Below are 20,524 nucleotides of genomic sequence, written 5' to 3' on the forward strand. Positions count from 1 at the left end.
TTGTTAGTCATTCCATTTTTTCTAAAGTTACATGTAATATCTTTATTGTATTTCTACAGAATACAGCTATTTCAGAATAGCTCTCCTTTCCCAAATTCCAGATTATCTTTCGTCCCCTTAATTTCTCTGTTTATAATCGTTCTTCATTTGTTAAAAATCATGTGTCTTCTAACATAATTACATCTATATCACATGCATTACACCACTCCAAAACTCCTATTCTTCTTACTGTATTCTTAATACTTTTCACATTTAAAGAAAGCACTCTAAAACTTCAATTTTACCTTGGATTCTAACGCTAATTAGAAAGCTAGCTTTCTTAACAGGCAATTTTAAGCCTAACCAATTTCCTTTCCATAAGTGAGAATCAAACACTGTACCTTGTGTCTGTGAGTCAAACATCTGAACCTTTATGCAAAATCCAAATGTTTAGCTATATATATTATTTTTCATTTCCTTTCCTTTTTTTTTTTTGCTTTTGTACTTATTCCTTTAAATTTTCTTTTTCTATCTTTTACTGTTTTACCAATTGAATTCCTTTTTCCCCTTTTACTACCTCCCAGTTTGGGTCTATATTATATGTTCGAAGAGACTTTTCTTCGAACATATAATCATCGACCCCTAAAGAGCGAATGTTCTAAAGTGCTAATGGCCATATCCACAAATTTTTTCCTCAGGAAAAAATTCACGGGGCCATACACAAAAAACACAAACTTCAAAACTATAATCAAGTGGGGGGCTTTGCCAACACCCCTGACATGGGAGGATGTGCCCCCAGACCCCTCTAAATAAATATGCCAACTGCAAGAATGCTCTCCATTGGGGAAAAGGGCAATTCCTGATAACGGCCAACTGAATTTTTTCACGAGGAAAAAAATTGTGGATGTGGCCATTCAAGCTTTAGAGTATTCACTCTTTATGTGTCGATGATTATATTTACAAAGAAAAGGCTCTTTGAACATATAATATAGACCCACTCCCTGTTTATATCTTCTTCTCTGCTTATCTCAGAACCTTCCTCTTCTTCTTTTGGCTTTTTTCCCTGCTAGGGGTCGCCACAGCGAATCACCTGTCTGCTCATGATTGGCAGTGGAGTTTTACAGTGTCAAGTTGCCAGGCCAGTGCCCAATCTTCCACAGAAGGCACACACATGCACACACTCACACCTAGGGCCAATTTAAAGTGTCCAATCCACCTACAGCATGTCTTTGGGATGTGGGAGGAAACATCTCAGAACCTTCCTCTATGTCTTCTTTATTATTTTTTGCATCCAGTTTTTCTTCTGTTTCTACTACTTCAAAAATTTCTTCTCTTTGTTCATTTTATCTCTCTTTTTATTTTTCTTTACTGTTATTTTCATTTTTGCAATCTATCCATAAATGTCCAATTTTGTTACACTTATAACATTTCAATTCACATTTTTTGCATCATGTCCGATTTCCCCACAAATATAACATTTTCTTATGTCACAGGTACTTAACAAATTTCCTTCATAGGTTCATAGGTTTATACTAGGCTATCTGCCCTAAGGCATTTATAAGCCTAGCACAAGGTTTGCTTACTTCACCCCTTATATGAAAAATACTGTGCCCATTAGTTTGTTGTGCCTCTGTCCAGCAGTGACACAGAGATGATTCCTGGGGTAAACCTATGATCTCCCATCCACAGGTCAAGATTTCTCTTGAACAGAGCCAACGAGGTGCTCTGCCTCACATGGACCGGGATTTTATTCCACAGCATAAGGAGTCTCTGAGTGATAAATCTATCCCTCCAGCACATCGTATTTATATCCGTGCTAAGGTTTAAGTCACTTGCTCTAGTGGTTTTGGTGGATTTGGATTTTTTGAGGTGGAGCATGTCCATTAATTCCGGGTTGGACATGGCCTTGTATGTCAGGCACATGTCACCTCTGAGCAGACGGTATGCGACTGAATAGAGCTGGAGTTTCTTCAATCTGACAGCATATGACAGATTTTGGAGTCCCTTTATCCTTTTGGTGAGGAACTTTTGGGGTCTCTCCAATTGCTGCAGATGTCGGGTGAGATACATCCCGAATGGGGCATTGTACTCGAACTTTGGTCTGATAAGTGAAGGGGAACAATGACCTCACTAGATCTGGATGTGAATCCCTTCATGATCAGGTGGGCAATGTAGAAGGTCTTTCTAACCACTTTAGCAATGCGCGTGTCAAAAGAAAGGCCACTGTCAACCTGGGTCCCCAGGTCCCTGATAACCTCTTCTGTGCTTAGTGGATTGCCACCTATATTTCCCGAAGGGTATGACTATACATTTTTTGGCGTTTAACTTCAGGCCATGGCTCTGGCACCAGCTATCTGTTTCCGTGAGTCCCCCTTCTAGAGGATCGTGTCGATGCACTTTCCACTATGGCGCCCAGTTTGCAGTCTGCAAACTTTGTCAACAAAGTCCTCCCATGTTGGCCTGTACTTCTGAGAAGTAGATGCGAACAATAGGGGCCAAGGACCCGAGCTGGGGGGACACCACTTGTGGCGGCTTTGGACAGTCTGACATAGCGCCAGCAACTCTAACCCTGTGGGTTCTGTCCTTAAGCCAGTTTGCAACCCATCTTGTGACATATGGTTTACATTTAGGCTGGTAAGTTTTCTACAATATCCGAGTGGGGTATTGTGTGAAAGCCTTTGCAAGGTCAAGGTAGGCTGTATGGACTGCCTTTCCCTCATCAATGGCCTTGGTGACTGTTTTGAAGAAGTCGACCAAGTTCAAAGGCATGATCTGCCCTTGATGAAGCCAAACTGGGTCGGGTCCAATGTCTGCAAGTCCCTATATCTTTGTTTATGAGCTCCATTATGATCCTCTCCATAGCTTTGCAGACTAGACTTGTTAAGCTTATGGGGCTGTAATTACCAGGGTCCGTGAGGCACCGCCTTTGTGGAGTGGGACCACAGTTGCGCCACATGCAGTTGCCGTGCGCCACTCCTTGGGCACGTATCCTGTGGTAAGGCTGAGATTAAACAGCTGCCTTATGTGCAGGTTTAATTCCTCATTTTAGCTTGTGTAGCACACAGCGGGACACCATCCGGTCCCATTGATGCTGTGTTTTTAGCTTTAGAGAGCAGCTTTCACCTGCGCATTTGAGATGTCTGGAGGCTACACTCCACTGGGATAGTTATCTCTCCTTTAGGGAGAGGGTGAAGTTTGCACTGAACCTGTCTGCCAGTATGTTGGCAATGTCTGTGGGTTCAGTGATTTTTGTATAATTTTGGACTAATTCTGAGCATATCTGGGAGTTTCCACCCAGGTTCCTAACATAGCTGAAAAAGGCCTTATGATTGTCCTTTGAATTTCCTTTCTGCAAAGGAAAAAAAACATGTTTTGGGTTGCCCCCGTATTTTACAACACATACTATACTCATTCACATTTATCATGCTTGGTATATGTACGTTTTCCCTTTCTATTTTTAACACAGTATTGCAATCCCAGCCACCAGTCCATAATCCCTTTTTGTCTTAAACTGTTGTGATGTACAGTACTTGTTTACATAAAGCTTTCAAATGTCATTTCAAAGTATCTGTCTACCTCTGTTCAAAACTGTATATGGATTTTCTTTTTTGTTTCCCTGTTAAATGATTTTATCACATCAAGATTATATAGAGAAAAGGCCTCCATTTTTCTACAGTCCAAGAAAACTTTCCAAGAAAATTTTTCATTGAAAAAAGTCTGAAATATAGTGTCACATGAGCTTTTACACCCAAAGGAGCTATTAAATTGCCTCACACTTCATATCTGTCCATTTCTTTGCCTTCTTTATTTTGAATCCTTACTATGTACTTCCATTTTTCATTTTCTCTGCCTACATTTCTACTACTCCACTTTTGCCTCCTTTTACTTTCTCTGCATATGTTTTTTTTTCATCTCAGCACTATACTTCAGAATTGTCTCTGCAGCATCCTTTTGTATTTCCTCCATAATGTCGACACAGAAAACATCACCCTCCATAATGTCTGCATAGAAAACATCTCCCTCATTTTCTGGCTCACTCTGCACCACCATTTCTTTAAGTAAATCATCCTACAACCCTCCTGACTGTAGGGTTGTAATTATACATCCATCATTTCCTGAGTCATCTCCATTAAACAAATTTGCTTGAAACATTTCCTCAGAATCCTGCACACATTCTTTGGTCTCAATATTTGCTTTCTCCCTCATTTTTTTCACTACTCCATCATCTCCTTCTCTCCTTATTTGCTTCCCTGTTTCTCTAGGCAGCCTCTGTGCCTGGAATGGAAACAGGAGGTACTCTTCCAAAAAAGCAGTCCCATGCACAACAATGATGAATAAGGGAAGCTCCCTGATACCCTGCCCAAATTTCCACTAGTAGTATAAATATCACCTTGGGTATCCCCTGAAAAGAGGCTACTGGCCTAGTGGGACTAATCTGATCAATAAAGGATGAATAAATAAAATAAATGTGTGTGTGTGTGTGTGTGTGTGTGTGTGTGTGTGTGTGTGTGTGTGTGTGTGTGTGTGTGTGTGTGTGTGTGTGTGCGTGTGCATGCCTGAGTGCATGTGTGCGTGTGTGTGTGTGTGTGTGTGTGTGTGTGTGTGTGTGTGTGTGTGTGTGTGTGTGTGTGTGTGTGTGTGTGTGTATGTGTGTGTGGGTGTGTTTGTAGACATATAGATCTATATTTATATATAGATACAAATATAGATATAAATATACACATATTAGGTGCACATACCCCAACTTGTATACAAAAATGTATATTTAACCAAAAACAAATGAGAAAAAAAAGAGATGACATTCAAATCCTTTACTGGTCCTTGCACTCACACTAGGTCCAGGATAGTCATTATACCTCTGTACTCTGTCCTAGTCAGACTCTTCATTGAGTATAATGCCCCCTTCAGGATTTATTTGACCAGACTCATACAGCAACTGGAAAATCTGCAAACGCTCCTTACAAAAATAACTCAGAGTATAAATACAATCTTTTATGCAGATCACCTCAAAGCCCTATCTCTATGCTCAGTCTCCTACAGACTACTGAGAGGTGATCTGTGCCTGACATATAAGCATCCCTGGAACCTGTTCTGAGGCTCTTTCTATACATCTGCAACACAAACAGCATGAGAACTACTAGCTCTAAAGACCTAAATGTTGCTTGTAACATAAATAAGACACATTGAGGAGACAGATATGTATCTCAGAGAATTCTCTTTTTTTTAGATCAGGCCCCCATCCATGTGAAACAAAGTCCTCTCTAACCCCATTTATGCGTAATTTGGACCATTGGATGGGAAATCTAAAATTCATCCCTCATCTGGCACCCACGTCACTGATGGACAGATGTGGTGAGCAAATCATATTATAACCAATAAATCACTCCCCATATAAACATCTAAAACATATCATCTGTGGGACACATTTGGGTTGCATGGCTAGGCTAATAAAGTCCCTAGTGATCATTAGCCTTGTATACACATATGAATTTATGAAATAAAAAAAAACAATCTGCAGAATGTGGCTTTGCTATTATTAACTCCTCAGTGCCAATCTGGTATAGTCAGAGAATCATTTGCTTTAATAAATCCAGATACTGCCATGAGACCAGTATGTATTTAATTAAATGGATGTGAAACTGCAAATTCACCCTTGGCTTGTCACTTGTGTCACTTATGGATAGGGATAGCTTATATTTTCCCTAATGCACAGACATATAGCAAACCTTCTATTTCTTGGCATTGATAATCGGGGCATGAATAGCTAGGCTTGAAAAGGCTCTGTGGTCTCTAGCTTAGTAACCTTCCATGATCCTAAGGCAGATTAGTAAAACATAATAAAATAGTCACATAAATTCTAAAAATAGAAATGAAAAATATAATTCAGCTTGCATTAAATATTTGGAATTCCCCACCATCCAAAACACTGCATGTACAGTAAGTAATACAAAGAATATATTTACAGATGCTAATCAGCGTCACATATGTATAAAAATACACCTCCAACAGATCATCTGTAGAAAAAAATGATTCTATTTTGTCAGCATAGCTACTGATGTAACAAGTACCCATTATTCAAGGTAGGAGATATCTGGCTTAGTAGCTCTTAAGGTGCAGAAGCTATACAGTTTGAAAAGGGCACAATAGAGCTGCAAGGATGTAGTAGTTTGTTGTATAACAGTTCTCTGACATATTCAAAGATAGATTCATAGCTCCTGATGGCTAAAGCTTGAATGAATCATATATAAGTAAATAAACAAAATACAAACTGAGCGGTCCCGGAAATAAAAAAAACAATTAACTAAAAAATAAAAACCGAGGGCATACTTGCTGAGCTCAATACCTTTATTCAAGAATAATTAAAATGGTTAAGCACTGATTAAAATGGTTAAGCACTTTTGTCTTATAATTCAAAAGACATCATCAAAATCCCTGATGATGTCTTCTGAATTAGAAGATGAAAGACCTTAATCATTTTAAATATTCTTGAATAAAGGTATTGAGCTCAGCAAATATGCCCTCGGTTTTTATTTTTTAGTTGATATATCTATTGTAAGTAATAAATGTCTGGGATTTGTATATATCTTAAATCATTTATATTGATTTATGCAGTGGCTGCTATCTAGAGTATAAACCTTTTGGATTAGTTGACCCTAAGCTGCAAAATGTGTGCAATTTGAGTAAAGCACAGTAGAGCTGAACCAAAGTATTCATTTACTGTGCAATGACATCATCATGTTGTCAAAACTAAAAGTTATTACTGATGGTAGTTGAAGGTTAAGAATATATAAGCAATGGAAGATTCCATTTCAAGAAATGCGTTCATATTTTATTGCTCATGAATTTCACAACAGCTTTCAGACATGAATGTCAGCAATGAACACAGAATACACTATATTATGGTTGAAATTCTGGTAAAACTTCTAGATTGCTAGAAGATTTTATTACTTCAGGCAAAGTGTTCCAAAGTCTAGGAAGGGACTATGTAATGAACCTGTCCATCTTTCTTGTATTGTTCATGTCTGTGAATATTCTTAAGGATCCACTACATATTTTTCTTTCCAGCTGTCTAGCTTGACAGTCAAACAAGACTTTCAGATTTCCACCATGAAGGCAGCTATCCGTGACATTAGTTTCTTTTCATGTAGAAATAAATCTTGTGTTTTAAATGAATCTCCTTTGATTTCTACTGTGCTCTTTCAGTTATTTTGTTCTGGTATTAGAAAATGAAATGTGAGTTTGGTGTTTTTTAAATTTAAATACCCTAAAGGCAAAATACAGCTTAGCTCTCAAAAATCTGCATGACTGCAAGTTTGAAATATTTCGGTATAACTCAAGTCTTGCAGGGTGGGGATTAACTTGATAAATCAAGCTGTACATCCTTAAACATAGATAACTGATTTTTATTCTACCCATAAATGGAGAGGTATACTCCATAAGAGGACTAATATGAACTGTAAAAAAGTATGTTACCTGACTTGCGTCTCTAGAAGTCATTTCTCTGCAAAATGGTTCAACTTCTTTGATTATCATGATAGTAAAGAACAAATTTCAAATTATCTTTGGGAATACCAAGATCCTTAAACACACATACTTGTTTCATAACTGTATTAAGCAGAAAACTGTAGTGTTTTACTGAACGTTTACTGAAAACCATGTTTTGTACTCAGTAATGTCAAATGGTAGACCCAGTTTTTTGACAGGTTTGTTACAGCACAAAATGTAATCATTTAGTTTAACCAAGCCATTTGTAGAAGTGATTATCTTGTCTGCTCTACAACCATCCATTTATTTGGCTAGACATGCATCAGGAAATCAAGAAAAGAAAGGAAATACCATTAAATAACACTGGAATAATATTGGCTGCACTGTCAGTACCTGTGGAAGACCTATGATCATCCCTTATTTAGAGCAAATTATTAGGATCTCTTTAGTAACCACTTGTGCACCCAATGAAAGATGTATGAATTCACCTTAAGAGTTTAATGTTGATATAACTGCTTAATGCCAAAGTATATTCAACATCTTGGATAGGTCCAAATATACAACCAAAACTGCATTGAAAATGGGTATGATGGAATTGTAGTAGACTAATTGAATGCACCTAATATGGACTGGAGATATCTGGCAATAGTCAGAGTTCCTATAGGAGACTAGTGGGTAACATACTTAATTATTAGTAGTTGCACAGAGACCCTGGTTTGCCTGAAGAGTCCAATTGCTTCTTGTGTGTAGACTTAGATTGTCTGTATTAGACAGATGCGGCCTCAGTTAATGAAATCCTAATCTATTGCTGCTACTTCCCTTGTCAGCCTACATTAGTAACTGCCTACAGCCACAAATCTATACTTTCTTTCTCTTTAGCCAGCTTGTTTGAAATGGATATCCATCCTGAGACAATGTAGCATTAGTCTCATGTTTACTGACAACCATCTACTACTTAAACAAAGTGACATAATGTTAATGGAGGCAAATCTATCAGACAAAGCCACTGCAAATAGTAAGTTGTCAGTACCACACAACACCACAATAAATAAATCACATACAGCTCAGATAAAACACGTCTACCTACAAATGCTGAAGCTCTTAAAAGTAACCTGCCTAAATCACAATGGGCTCTTACATGTAAGTGTAAAAGCAAGTACCCTCAGTGATCTCAGAAGCACAAATCACATGCAGCACCCACCATGAAACACATCTAAGAGTCACACTGACTCACTTCAAAAGCACATATTCTCATGGCAGGTGACTCAAGAGTGAGACATATCAATGCACCGCTCATCAGCTTGAGCAAAGAAAGGTCATGGTCAGCTGCCTATCTGATGCAAGAGTTTGTTAAATGACACAAACACTCAAGTGCTTGCATCACAAGTACACCTATACTCAATAGCGAAAAGACAAATGTGCAAAACTTTGGTGTTGAACAGGTACGCTATAACGCCTTACTTAGGAATCACTGGTACAGCAATACTGAAACAGTCTCTGCTCACAGAATAAAATTAGTCCAATGGTAAAAAATGAAGACCAGAATTTATTTAGTACAAGGTTTAGCGCTTCACAACAAAAAAGGCTTCTCAGAACAGTTCAACGTAGTTAAAGTACACCTATGAATGATACAGTCATTGTACATGTGGGTATATATAACCTGAGGTGTACCTCTGTGGACTATATGAAGAGAGACATAATGGAGCTATCAGAATATGTTTCTGAGGCAGGTAGGATCCTAGCCTTGGGCAGTATTCTACCATCACTAAGAATGATGCTACAATATCAACAAAAGATAATTGACTTTAATGAATGGGGGTACAACTTTACTCATCCTGGGAAGAGAGGGTATAATACTTTATCAAATATGATCTTCACTTCTGCTCCCAAGGCTTCCATATATTGATCAAAACTCTGTCCATCCCACAGAACTTTTATTTTAGTCAAAGCCTGTTTTCTAAAGCTTCCAAAATGACTAAACAAAATCCAGTCACCATTATGGTATCATTGCTCAGTGCTAGGAGCTTTAAAAAAAAGAACTCTACATCTGGAATCACTATTTGCCCTGGAAAACACTAATGTATGCGTCATCCCAGACAGCTGGATCAAGATCAGTGAAAGCATTCAAATAATCCAGGGTTTTAATTGCTATCACTTGCACAGGCCCACTGCATTAGACAAATGCACTAATGTCAGAGGTATCTCCATATTTCTTAAAAAAAGTACACTAGTTAGACAAGACAAATACCTGAAATACCTCCATGTCTGATTTACTAAAAAAATGCCTCATCACATTATAGCTATCTACAGGACCTCCTCTATGTCCTTCCATGACACATACCTCCTGCCTAACTAGTATGGAGTCCCTATGTATTAAGTCAAACACTATTCTACTAAGAGATGTCAACTATTCCTCCATAAACTAGGAGACTTATACATCCTCAAACATGCATGCCCAGAGATTTCTGATTTTGTTGACAATACTCCCTGGACAAGTTTGTCCTCACCTCAATCAGTGGCAATAATATCTTGGACTTGGACCTTACCAATATGGGGCAGCTTTGCTCCCCATCAATTGTAAACTCCTCCCTGGACAAATTATACCATAAGTTAGTCACATTCACAATAAAACTGAAGCCTGAAGCATCCCATAATACCTATATATTAGAAGACTTTGTGAAGGCTAATCTACTAATACTGAGTGGCGAACCATATTTCTTTCTCTCTCTATTTCTCTCCCTCATTCACCACCATTCTGCCCATGCACAAACTGATTTTCTTCAGCTTGCAGCAGAGTCACTTCCCTCTCTTGCAAAATTCCCTGGCCATTCCCCCATATCAACTCATTTATACTTTCCTATCTACATTCTTTTGTATCACATTCATCATTCCATTTAACGACACAACAACATATCCTCCATGTAAACTACTGGCATTACTGTCATCACTATTTAAACTAATACCTCAACTTTCACCATCACCCTCTAAACCAGAAACTACCTATTTTAAAAACAAAGTATCTGAGCCAGTAAAGCAAGTCCCAAGATGCAGGTAATAACCACTTTAATAGTTAAAAATGAAAATAAAAATCTGGTTACATGCTTCTGTCTTGCAATATCTTTCATTAAGACTTCATCAGACCCTCTTGCTACAATTTACCCTTCCTCGTTTAAAAATGTGAGTCACATGACATAAAATCAGCCAATACTGGGCGAATTTCCTTTAAAGCTTTATAAAGGTACAAGCCTTAAATGTAAAAAAAAGCATTCACTTAATTTTAAATATATTGCAAGACAGTACATATGCATAAAATAAAAGTAATGCAATCTAAAAGCTTGTCTAATGCTGAAGATGTTAAATAAAGGATAATTCATGATGCTATGTATGTTAAAAACGTATGATTTACAATTGTGTAAGATGTATATTTGAGTAAACAGTTGCATGTTCATGCATAAATGGATAGTTTCATTTTATTATTGAATTCCTGTGCATAGACTAGTGATGACCATGCTTATCTGCAGTTATTTGCTGTATTTTATGCTTTTTTCTCCATGTTCATTTGGGTTTGTGTTGGTAAAAGGTGCATTTGTAAGCTAGATATGTAACATTGCAGCTCTTAATCTAAGAGCACTAGTTACTGAAAAGTTTTCATTTAACCTTATAAATCACTGGTCATACCACTGCACACAGCTGCCTTAACTTTCTTTCTCTCTCAGCTCTCCATCCAGCCTATCCTCTTAACAATTCTCACTCTCTCTTCCTATCTGTCCTGAATCTTCCTTAACTTCTCCTTTCATTTAACTACCTAACAAAAGCTAAATAATTCCCTTACAGCTATTAACAAGTAGCTGTACTGACCTGATTCAACTTACCCTCATACCTTCCATGCTTTTGTAACCTCCTTCCCTTCTCTTCCCATCTATTTACTGCTTCTTATTTTCTTAAGCGTCTGATACATGCCAAATCATGTGAACTGCATATATTGTACTTACTACATCGTGCCTTGTAAATTATAACTGCATAATAACTTTTATATAATGAATATTGCTTATCTGTTTGCAATTGTTTTCGTGTAGCACCATGGAGCTTTTCTCCCTGGGTCTCTGCTGAAAAAGGGCTTTCTGCTCAGACAGACAAACCTGGTCAACAAATGTAAAACGAATAAATAAATAAATAAATAATAAATAACCTCAGTGAATCAGCTGCATTTAAGTTGCCAATGCTGTACTTTATAAGGTTAGGGTGTCCTCTCAGTTACTCCGTATAAGAAACTTTTCACATTGTTAATGACAAAAAATAGATTTTTTTTTTTAAATGAACACACTGGGCAGAAAGTTTGTAAAGGACATTTCTATCATCCTTGTTTTTAATATCATAAGTATGTTAAATTCTTTGCCACAGTTGCCTCTCTGTTTTGTCTACATAAAATGCATCATAGGACAGGTGTCTGGCTAAATATACCATCCCTGCACTTTTACAAAAACATGGGTCTGGGGATCTTAAGGTCCTGTCATGATTGCTTTCAGTTTTTTCTGTTTTTTATGGTCCTTCCTGGATGTAGTTACAATACTTACAGGCTCCACATTCTGCCACTTTATATTCTTTATTGGTGGCATACTTTGTCTTAACTGCTTTTGAGTTATTCTCAAAAACCCTTTTAATATTGTTGCCTCTTCTATACGTGAAGGCAGGTGTTTGGTCTAATGTGTTGATACACTCATCTTGGGCAGTACTGCTTTTCCTCAGTCTTGTAATATCGTCATGGAAATGTTGTTATGTAAGCTAGGTATAACCATTGCTTTACTCTTTGTTTTCTTCTCTTTAATCACCTTAGTATATTGTGTTGTCCCTGCTCTTAGCAGGGATCAAAATTCCCCCTTTCTTCTGTGCATGATTTCATTTTTTAGTTGGTACATTGTCAGTGGGATATTCTCTCTGAGTGAATATCTGACATTATTTAAACATCTCATCTTCACTCACCAGTCTTGATAATCTGATCATCTGGCCTTTTACTAGATTTCTTTTTTGCCATAATGGATGGTTGTTATTAAAATGTAGGTAAGAGTTTGAATATGTGCATTTCTTATACTTGGTAGAGAAAAACATCCTGTGAACATTGTCCCTATAGATCATAACACCCAAGTAATCTGTAACTTCTTTGAATGAATTATATACAAACCCTAAAAAATAATCAGTGGTAGTTTCTAAATACTTAAAACAGTTACTTAGCAGATCACTAGTACCTGACCATAACAAAAAATGTCATCCAAAAATGTAAATACAATTTAATATGTTTACTATATTTAAATGAAAACATAACATTATTTTCCCATCACTATAGGTTCATAGGTTAGTACTAGGCTATCGGCCCTAGGACCTATACAAGCCTAGCCATAACAATTCCCTGGATATTTCTTCCCACAGTATTTACTCCCTGGACCTCCTATGATCCTATGTCACGCAATGGATTGGCAGCTGGCTCACAGATAGGATGCAGGAAATAGAAATAGGGGTAGTTACCTCCACAAACAGACCAATCACCAGTGGAGTCTCCCAGGGTTCTGTGCAGGGACCTCTCCTATTTTGCATTTACTTCTATGAAATAAAAGCTATTACCACAGGACTCTGGCTGACTAAATTTGCAGATGACTGCAATCTAGGAGCAGTTATTTAATTCCCAAATGGCTTAGTCATGCTGCAGGAAAGTTTGTTCCAAATAAATAACTGATGCCAAAATCATGAAATGAAACTAAATTCCAAAAAATGCATTATTGTACCATCTGGGAAGTCATCTACTCAGAGGTACTATCATATTGACAATATTCCCCTAAGAGTTGACCCAGTTGTTTGGGATTTGGAAACTTATGTGGGCAATGACAAAACGTTTGACCAATGTGTGTCCTTTGTCTTAAGAAAGCCCTTTTATATTACACAGCTTATAAACAAAGGGTCTGTGTCTTAAACTTGGGATGTCATAGTCCCCCTTTATCCCATCCTAATTAGGTCAAGCATTGAATATAATGCCCCTACGGGTGTGTATCTGTCAAGACACATGCAACAACTGGAACACCCTCAGTGCTATCTTACTGAAATGATATAAGGCCTAAACAACATGTCCTACATGGACTGCCTCAAAGCCTATTCACTATACTCGGTATTCTACAGACTGCTAAACAGTGACCAGTTTCTGACATCCGATGAATTCTCTAATCCACTGCTGATGGACCTATGGCACATCAACAAGACAATGACATCAAAATACTCAATACAGGTCTCTAAATCTCATTTGCAAAATCAACAAAATGTTTTGGAGAGAAAGATATATCTTGTAGATGATACCACTTATCTGGAACGGACTACCCATCCACGTAAAACAAAGCTCATACCTATCCATATTCAAGTGCAGTTTGTATCTATGGATGGGTAATAGAAATTGTACCCAAAGACTGTCTCTTGTACTTCTACTGGATAAAGGCAGTTCCTAAATTCATTACCCTACTCATGGGTCTCCTCAAATTATTCATGGCATTATCCCAATGACTATCACTAGCAGTAATACATAATTATCATCCATGTGATATGTAAGGCCAATATAACACCAAGCATGATAGGTTAATTCAAGCAACAAAAGGGAAACTGTCCTGAGGCAGGTAGCCTAGCACATACCTATGTTTCTGTGAATATAAAACAATGATTCTGCAATGAGCCCTCTTCTCTAAATTTACCATTGGGCACTAAACAAAAATCCAATCTGCTTTGATAAAGCCCAAAAGATGAGAAGAAACTAAAACCTGATCTCACCCAAATGAAGGTCTTCCAAGCATCAGATATCCTGAAGTAATCATTTAGTCATGTAATAAGTTTGAAACCTAAGCTACTTCTCATACTGGGGGAGAAATCTGATCTATTGTAAAATTAAAATCACTCACAATAAGAAGTCTGGGTATTCTTAAAGTTAAATACATGCAGAGCATTGATGTAACCTGAAAATAAATTATGGTGCATCATCATTATCATAATTAGGCCCACAAATTGCATTTCAAAAAAGTAAGACTGATGGAGTATCCATTTTAACTGATGCACACCTACCTCCTGGGTTATGCATGTGATTTTTCAATCCAACTCAGTGAGTTGTTACTAGGTTCATAGGTTCATAGGTCTATACTAGGCTAATGACCATAAGGACCTTTTTAAGCCTAGTCATGCATCCCAAATCTTTGCAAGTTCTGGTACCCGTGATAAGTGTAAGCAGGAGCTTGGGTGATGAAATATTTACAAGCAGGGATCTGGCAGATGAACCATTTACAGGTTGCCTATGTCCATTAGCGACATAGGTGCCAAATCAGGGATGAATTTCCTGTTCCCCATCCAATTGTCCAAGCACCACTTGAATTGGGTTAGGGAGGAACTCTGTCACATGGATGGGGAGCCTGTTCCAGAGACGGGGTAGTTTCTAGGTTACATGCCTGTCTTTCCAGCAGGTCCTACTTATATTGCAGGCATGGGTTAAGTCTTTAGAATGGGTGATTCTGGTACTGTTTGTTTTGTGGCTATGCAGGAGTTCCATCAGAGTGGGGTCTGACAATACCCTGTATGCCAGGCATAGATCTCCCCTCAAAAGGCTGTAAGAGACAGAATAAAGTGATAGGGCCTTGAGGCGGTCTGCATAGGACAGGTTACTTACTCCCTGTATTCTTTTGGTGAGGAACCTCTGTGGATGTTCCAGTTGCTGCATATGCCTTGTTAGGTGCATACCAAAGAGGTCATTGTAGTCAACGATAGGTCTGATGAATGCCGAATTCAGTGGAACAATGACTTCCTTGGACCTAGATGCCATATCTTTGTTTATAAGTTGTGCAAAATAGAATGATTTCCTCACTACTGTAGACACATAATGGTCAAAGGCTAAATTACCGTCTATGTGTGTCCCTAAGTTCCTGACTACTGGGTCAACTCTAAGGGTTGTTGTCAATATGATAGTTACCAGAGGTGGATGCCTTCTCGAAGGGAAACTAGCTGGAGTTCTAACTGTTGAAATTAATATATTTCAACAGAGGATACTGGAAGAGAAGAGGTTAATCTCAGTCCAGCTAACTTTGAAAAATAATCTGAAATTAAATTACTTGGTATAAGCCATAAAGATTATATCTCTCAGGTCTGAATGCAGTCAGAGACCAATATCTGTGAAAACAAAGACTAAGAATCCTGCTGTATTGTCCTTAGTGGTGAACTAATTGCTACCCTGAAAGGATGGAAGTGCTGAAATGGTTTTATAGCTTCCAGATGATGTAATACATCTTAACAAAGCTCTATGTGTGTGTATTGTGACATGTGAAAGATCCTCGCTCAACTTCTAGTAAAAGAAATGTCATTCTGTAATCCAGCACTGAAATGATGCTTTAATACTAGAGTAGATAGAAGTCTCAGGGCAGTCTGTTTGTGAAACCTGACAAGAAAGACCACTCTCCCACATCATCTTGCCTTTCTCTGTTAAGTAAGTAGGGAACAGTAATTCTTCAGATCAGTCAGGAAAATATAGTGAGATTAGTTAAGTACTGTTTTTCTGTATCTGTTTGAATCTTTTCATCTGTGTTATTTCTAATATGTTCTGTGATAGAACTCTGGTGTTTATTGTAAATAGATATTCAGTATTGTCATGCTCTTTTATTATTTATTATTAAATATACTTAAACTTTTCATTGTAGCTGATCTTTTTAGGAAATATTTAACCTTTGAGAGTACTTATATTTATTTAGTGATGCTGTGGCATCACGCTCCTGAAAGTCTTGCCATTCGGTCAACATTACCAGTGGTATTAGTATTAACTTCACTCAGTATAATTGGATACACTGTTAAGAGCCTTAGAGTAGCTGGAAGGAGGCAGTGGAACTACCTTATAGCCTGGGCAGAGGTGGCAGAGTGGGTAATCTGTGACAGCCTTTCCCAGGCGTGTGTGTGTATGAACATCTAATCTTAAAGAATGTGTGTGTCAGGTACTTTGAGCAGGGACACAGTGCTCCATACTGGTCAGTGTGGATTCTTATTTGGGACCTAGGGAGAGAGAGAAAGAGTCCAGCCACAGGACTGTAGTGTGTTCCTTGTGTGCTCTTAAGGGAAATTGTGCTTGGTGCAGAGAGCTACATCTGAAAATACTGTGTGCATCTATTTCTCTCAAAGTGAACATTCTCTACACCGATGTCTGTGGTGAGGATTAAGGTTTCTTGATCACTGGCCCAGAGAAAAGATGTCAGAAGGGATGTCATAGTTGTGTTGCCTGCTGTTTGCAGAGTCACATTGTATTGAGTAGACTATTTGCTCTTTTACAGCAGCAAAGGAGATTGACTTTAAAAAATGGGTCTGTCTAAGTAGTTCTGAAAGGCAGTCCTTGTGGTGCAGATTGCATACTATGTCTATCTGTTGTATGCATCTGAAATTCTACTTTTTATAGTTATGTTTGTTAATGTATCGTGTTTAATGTCTTCCTATTTATATCTCCTGCTTCTACAGGTCCATCTGTGATGCAGGATATGTAGTGTTTGTGGACACTTTGTTCTGCTCCTCCTCACATCCCAGGTCCTGAGTCACCACTGGTCTGAATGCCTGCTTCTCAGAAGAGGGATAAAGTGCTCCCTGCCGAAGGAAATATGGAAAGCTCACTGCTGACATCTGTGGTACCCTCTCAAGAGGTGCCAGATGCTCCTATTCTGAGAGCTGCCCAGAGATATGTTCAGAGATATGTTCACCAAGAGTCAGTTGCAGTCACTGGCCACATGTGAGGTGTAATGGCAAATAGACTATCCCCACTGGAACCATTGAGAGCATCCTTCTGCAGCTGATAGAATTACTTGACTGGCTGGCAACAAGCATCAGGTCATACCCAAAGAATCAGCCACAGAAGTGATTGACTTCTGGGCAAGGTCTACTCTGAGTTGGAAATACATGCCTTCTGTACTCTACCCTATACCCCATCACAGTGCTCAGCATATGCGGTTTGTTATCCAGTCCTTCCCATCAACCACTAATCCCTCCCTAAAAGCTGGTGTGTCTTGTTTATTGCACCACTTGTTGTGCTCATACTGATCCTGTCTGTGTCTGACAATGTTGTATGTTTGCCTCTCCGCCGCTTCTGCATTCCCTGCAACAACTTTTCTTCCAACACCAGATTTTAGTTGCATTCCTCCTTGACGATTCTTAAAGTTAAATTTGCACCTGTTCCAAAAAATATATTCTTTCCTCTGCCCATCTGTCTTTCCTAAAAGTTACCATTGCATTTGTTTTTCTGCCTGCTGTCACCCCTTTTCTGTATGTTCCTATATCCTCTTTTTCTCTTAATTATATTATGAATGGCATTGCCGTGCAAACACCACTATACTGTTCTTATCACATTGATCATGTGACTTCATGTAGTGCTGCCACTTCACTGCAGTTCAGTAACACAATTGCTTACAGGGTCTATGTTATGAAGTCGAACGATCGAACAGTAAAAGTCGAAAGCAATGAATGCCTAACACATGGAACAGCGATTTTTTTTCCCAGGGAAAAAAATCGCTGGCCTGTTTTCAGGACTTTGCCATTTCTTCCACTCTGGTATGATCTCGGAGTTGGTATATTTAAGTACAGGGGGTGTGGGGTGAAGCTCCCCACTTTATTTTGTGTTTGGATTTTTTTTTTTTGTTTGTTTTTTTGCAAAGTAGCGATTTTTTTCCCCTGGGAAAAAAATCACTGTTCCATGTGTTAGACATTTACTGCTTTTGGTTTATAGTGTTCAATAAAAGATAAAAGAGCGTTTGCTTAAATAAGGGGTGGGGGGCACAGCCCCCCATAATGGGGCATGTGGGTGGTGTAGCCCCCCACATAATTTTAATGTATTCACTATTATAAGAAGGTATATCTATTAGAAATACATTGATATATATATATATATATATATATATATATATATATATATATATATATATTTAGTAAAACTATTGGCATAATGTGGGGGGCTATGCCCACCACACCCCTCAATGTGGGTGGCTGTGCCCCCCCCCTTATTTAATATTCTCACTCCAGGTTTGCACTGCAGTGGGGCAGGGCTATATTCCATTTTCGACTAACTGAACTTCGACCAAGTGAGCTTTCAGTCAAGTGTAATTCGACCAAATGTATAGAATCTCTCTCTCTCTCTCTCTCTCTCTCTCTCTCTATATATATATATATATATATACATATAGATAGATATTTATTTTAAGAGTTCCTATTTGCATTTTCCTTCTTAATACAAATATAGCTATTGGATGTAAGTTTACTTGCCTTCATCTTTCGAGGATATGGCCAGAAATCATAATTTAACAATTTGAAAGCATATATAAATCTGTTGAATTGGGATGCATTTTCTTTAGATTTTGGCTATTCAACTTACATTAGTTTTTTAAACTGTTAAATTTTGCAAAGACTCATTTTAAATAAATCTTTTCTGAATGCTTTCTTTATTTTATCACTGGCTAACTAGAATGTCTTTTCTGTTTTTTTTTTTCCCATGCTTAAAAATTCAGGAAAATATGCACACATCACGTTCAGCTGCATATGTAAGTATATTTTCTTCTATATTACAATATGCAGGCAGGGAAAGAATCATACCTTAATACATGCATATTACTCATAAAGAGAATGAAGCTTCCAGGATAATAATAACCATAAGACTTCTTATTTATAGACATGTAGCACAGATATTGATAAACTGCGCTGAAGAACTCTCCAAAATATGAGTCAGTGAATAAGAGTAGTTTGTTTCCAACTATTCTAGCAATTTATGATAAAGATTTTCCATAGGAAAAATAATATGTAATATGTTGATGGAAATATGCAAAGCAGAACTAAATATGTTATATAGAAATAATACAGAATGTTAGAAGAATGTCTGTTTTGATGCTTGACATAAAGTGTAATCATTAGGGGATGACCGAAAATCAAATTGTTAAGTTACTCAACATACAGTGTAAATGGTCACTTACACTGAGAGCAAGTCTTTGGGAATCAGATTCTAGAGGTACTGTAATCAATTTTTAACGTATGACTACCTATTACTCCTTACTGTCTATGAATTATTATCAATGTAATGCTACCTTTTGGGAAACTCAGTTTACAATGTGCAGTATCATTTTTACAAAATGCACAAGCATGTAAAACAAAAGCAATTTTCCTTTATGCAACATTCATATCCTAAAACCCAGAGATCAGTTGAAAATAAAATAAAATGAAAAGAATTATAGTGTGGTCACATCAAAAGGAATTTTTGTGTGTGTGTGTGTGTGTGTGTGTGTGTGTGTGTGTGTGTGTGTGTGTGTGTGTGTGTGTGTGTGTGTGTGTGTGTGTGTGTGTGTGTGTGCATTTTACTCTAACATTTTTGGGGGGCATTGCACACTGTTGTTGGAAATACTGATTGTAAAGAAGGTAAACAAGCATCATGAAAGTCATATTTTTGTTCAACAACTCCATTGCGATTTTCTCCTTTCTACTAAAGCTGGTAAACAGATTGAAATTGCATGCCCTGTAAACCTTCCATGCATGTGTTGAAGTCCTTGCTGTTAGGAAACTTTTAGTGATGCCATATGTTTGCCTGCAGCCATTCATTTTTATTAATTTAAGTGCTATGATTACTGAGGGTCTAAACAGATTTTTTTAGTTGGTTAAATCTTCACAGAGGCAGTCCATCAGTTTTCCCATTTCTTGTTTAAACTGTTCCTAGAGACTCAACTTCTATGTGAGTTGGTTTATTTTTACTGCCTGCTTAGGTAGTGCATGACTGTTGTATATGACACATAGCAGGTGCAGTGTAACTGAATTCTCATTTTTGGTTTAAACTGTATCTGGAGACTCAACTGCTTTATCTCAGTTTGGTTTATCTTTACTACCTGAATAGGTAGCACATGATTGTCCTGTTGGGGACAAAGGAGATGCAGTTCATCTGAGTTTGTGAACAGGTACAGTATGTTTGGTTTGGCTTATCTTCACTACCTGCCCAGGCAGCACATGACTGTTGTGTATGAGACATAGCAGGTGCAGTGTACCTGAGTTT

General features: G+C 37.8%; 1 protein-coding gene across 1 annotated transcript in view; it reads left to right on the forward strand.

The window, feature by feature from the left end:
* Window positions 1-20,524, forward strand: part of ZNF804B (zinc finger protein 804B) — a 1,426,814-nt gene that overhangs the window by 279,803 nt on the left and 1,126,487 nt on the right. Inside the window, exon 2 of the mRNA XM_044067501.1 lies at window positions 19,002-19,034. Coding sequence (XP_043923436.1) covers window positions 19,002-19,034 — 33 coding nt within the window. The remainder of the gene's footprint in view (window positions 1-19,001; window positions 19,035-20,524) is intronic.

This window comes from Protopterus annectens, chromosome 3.part1, assembly GCF_019279795.1.
Source record: "Protopterus annectens isolate FY-2018-M chromosome 3.part1, PAN1.0, whole genome shotgun sequence".
Classification (NCBI taxonomy): Eukaryota; Metazoa; Chordata; order Ceratodontiformes; family Protopteridae; genus Protopterus; species Protopterus annectens.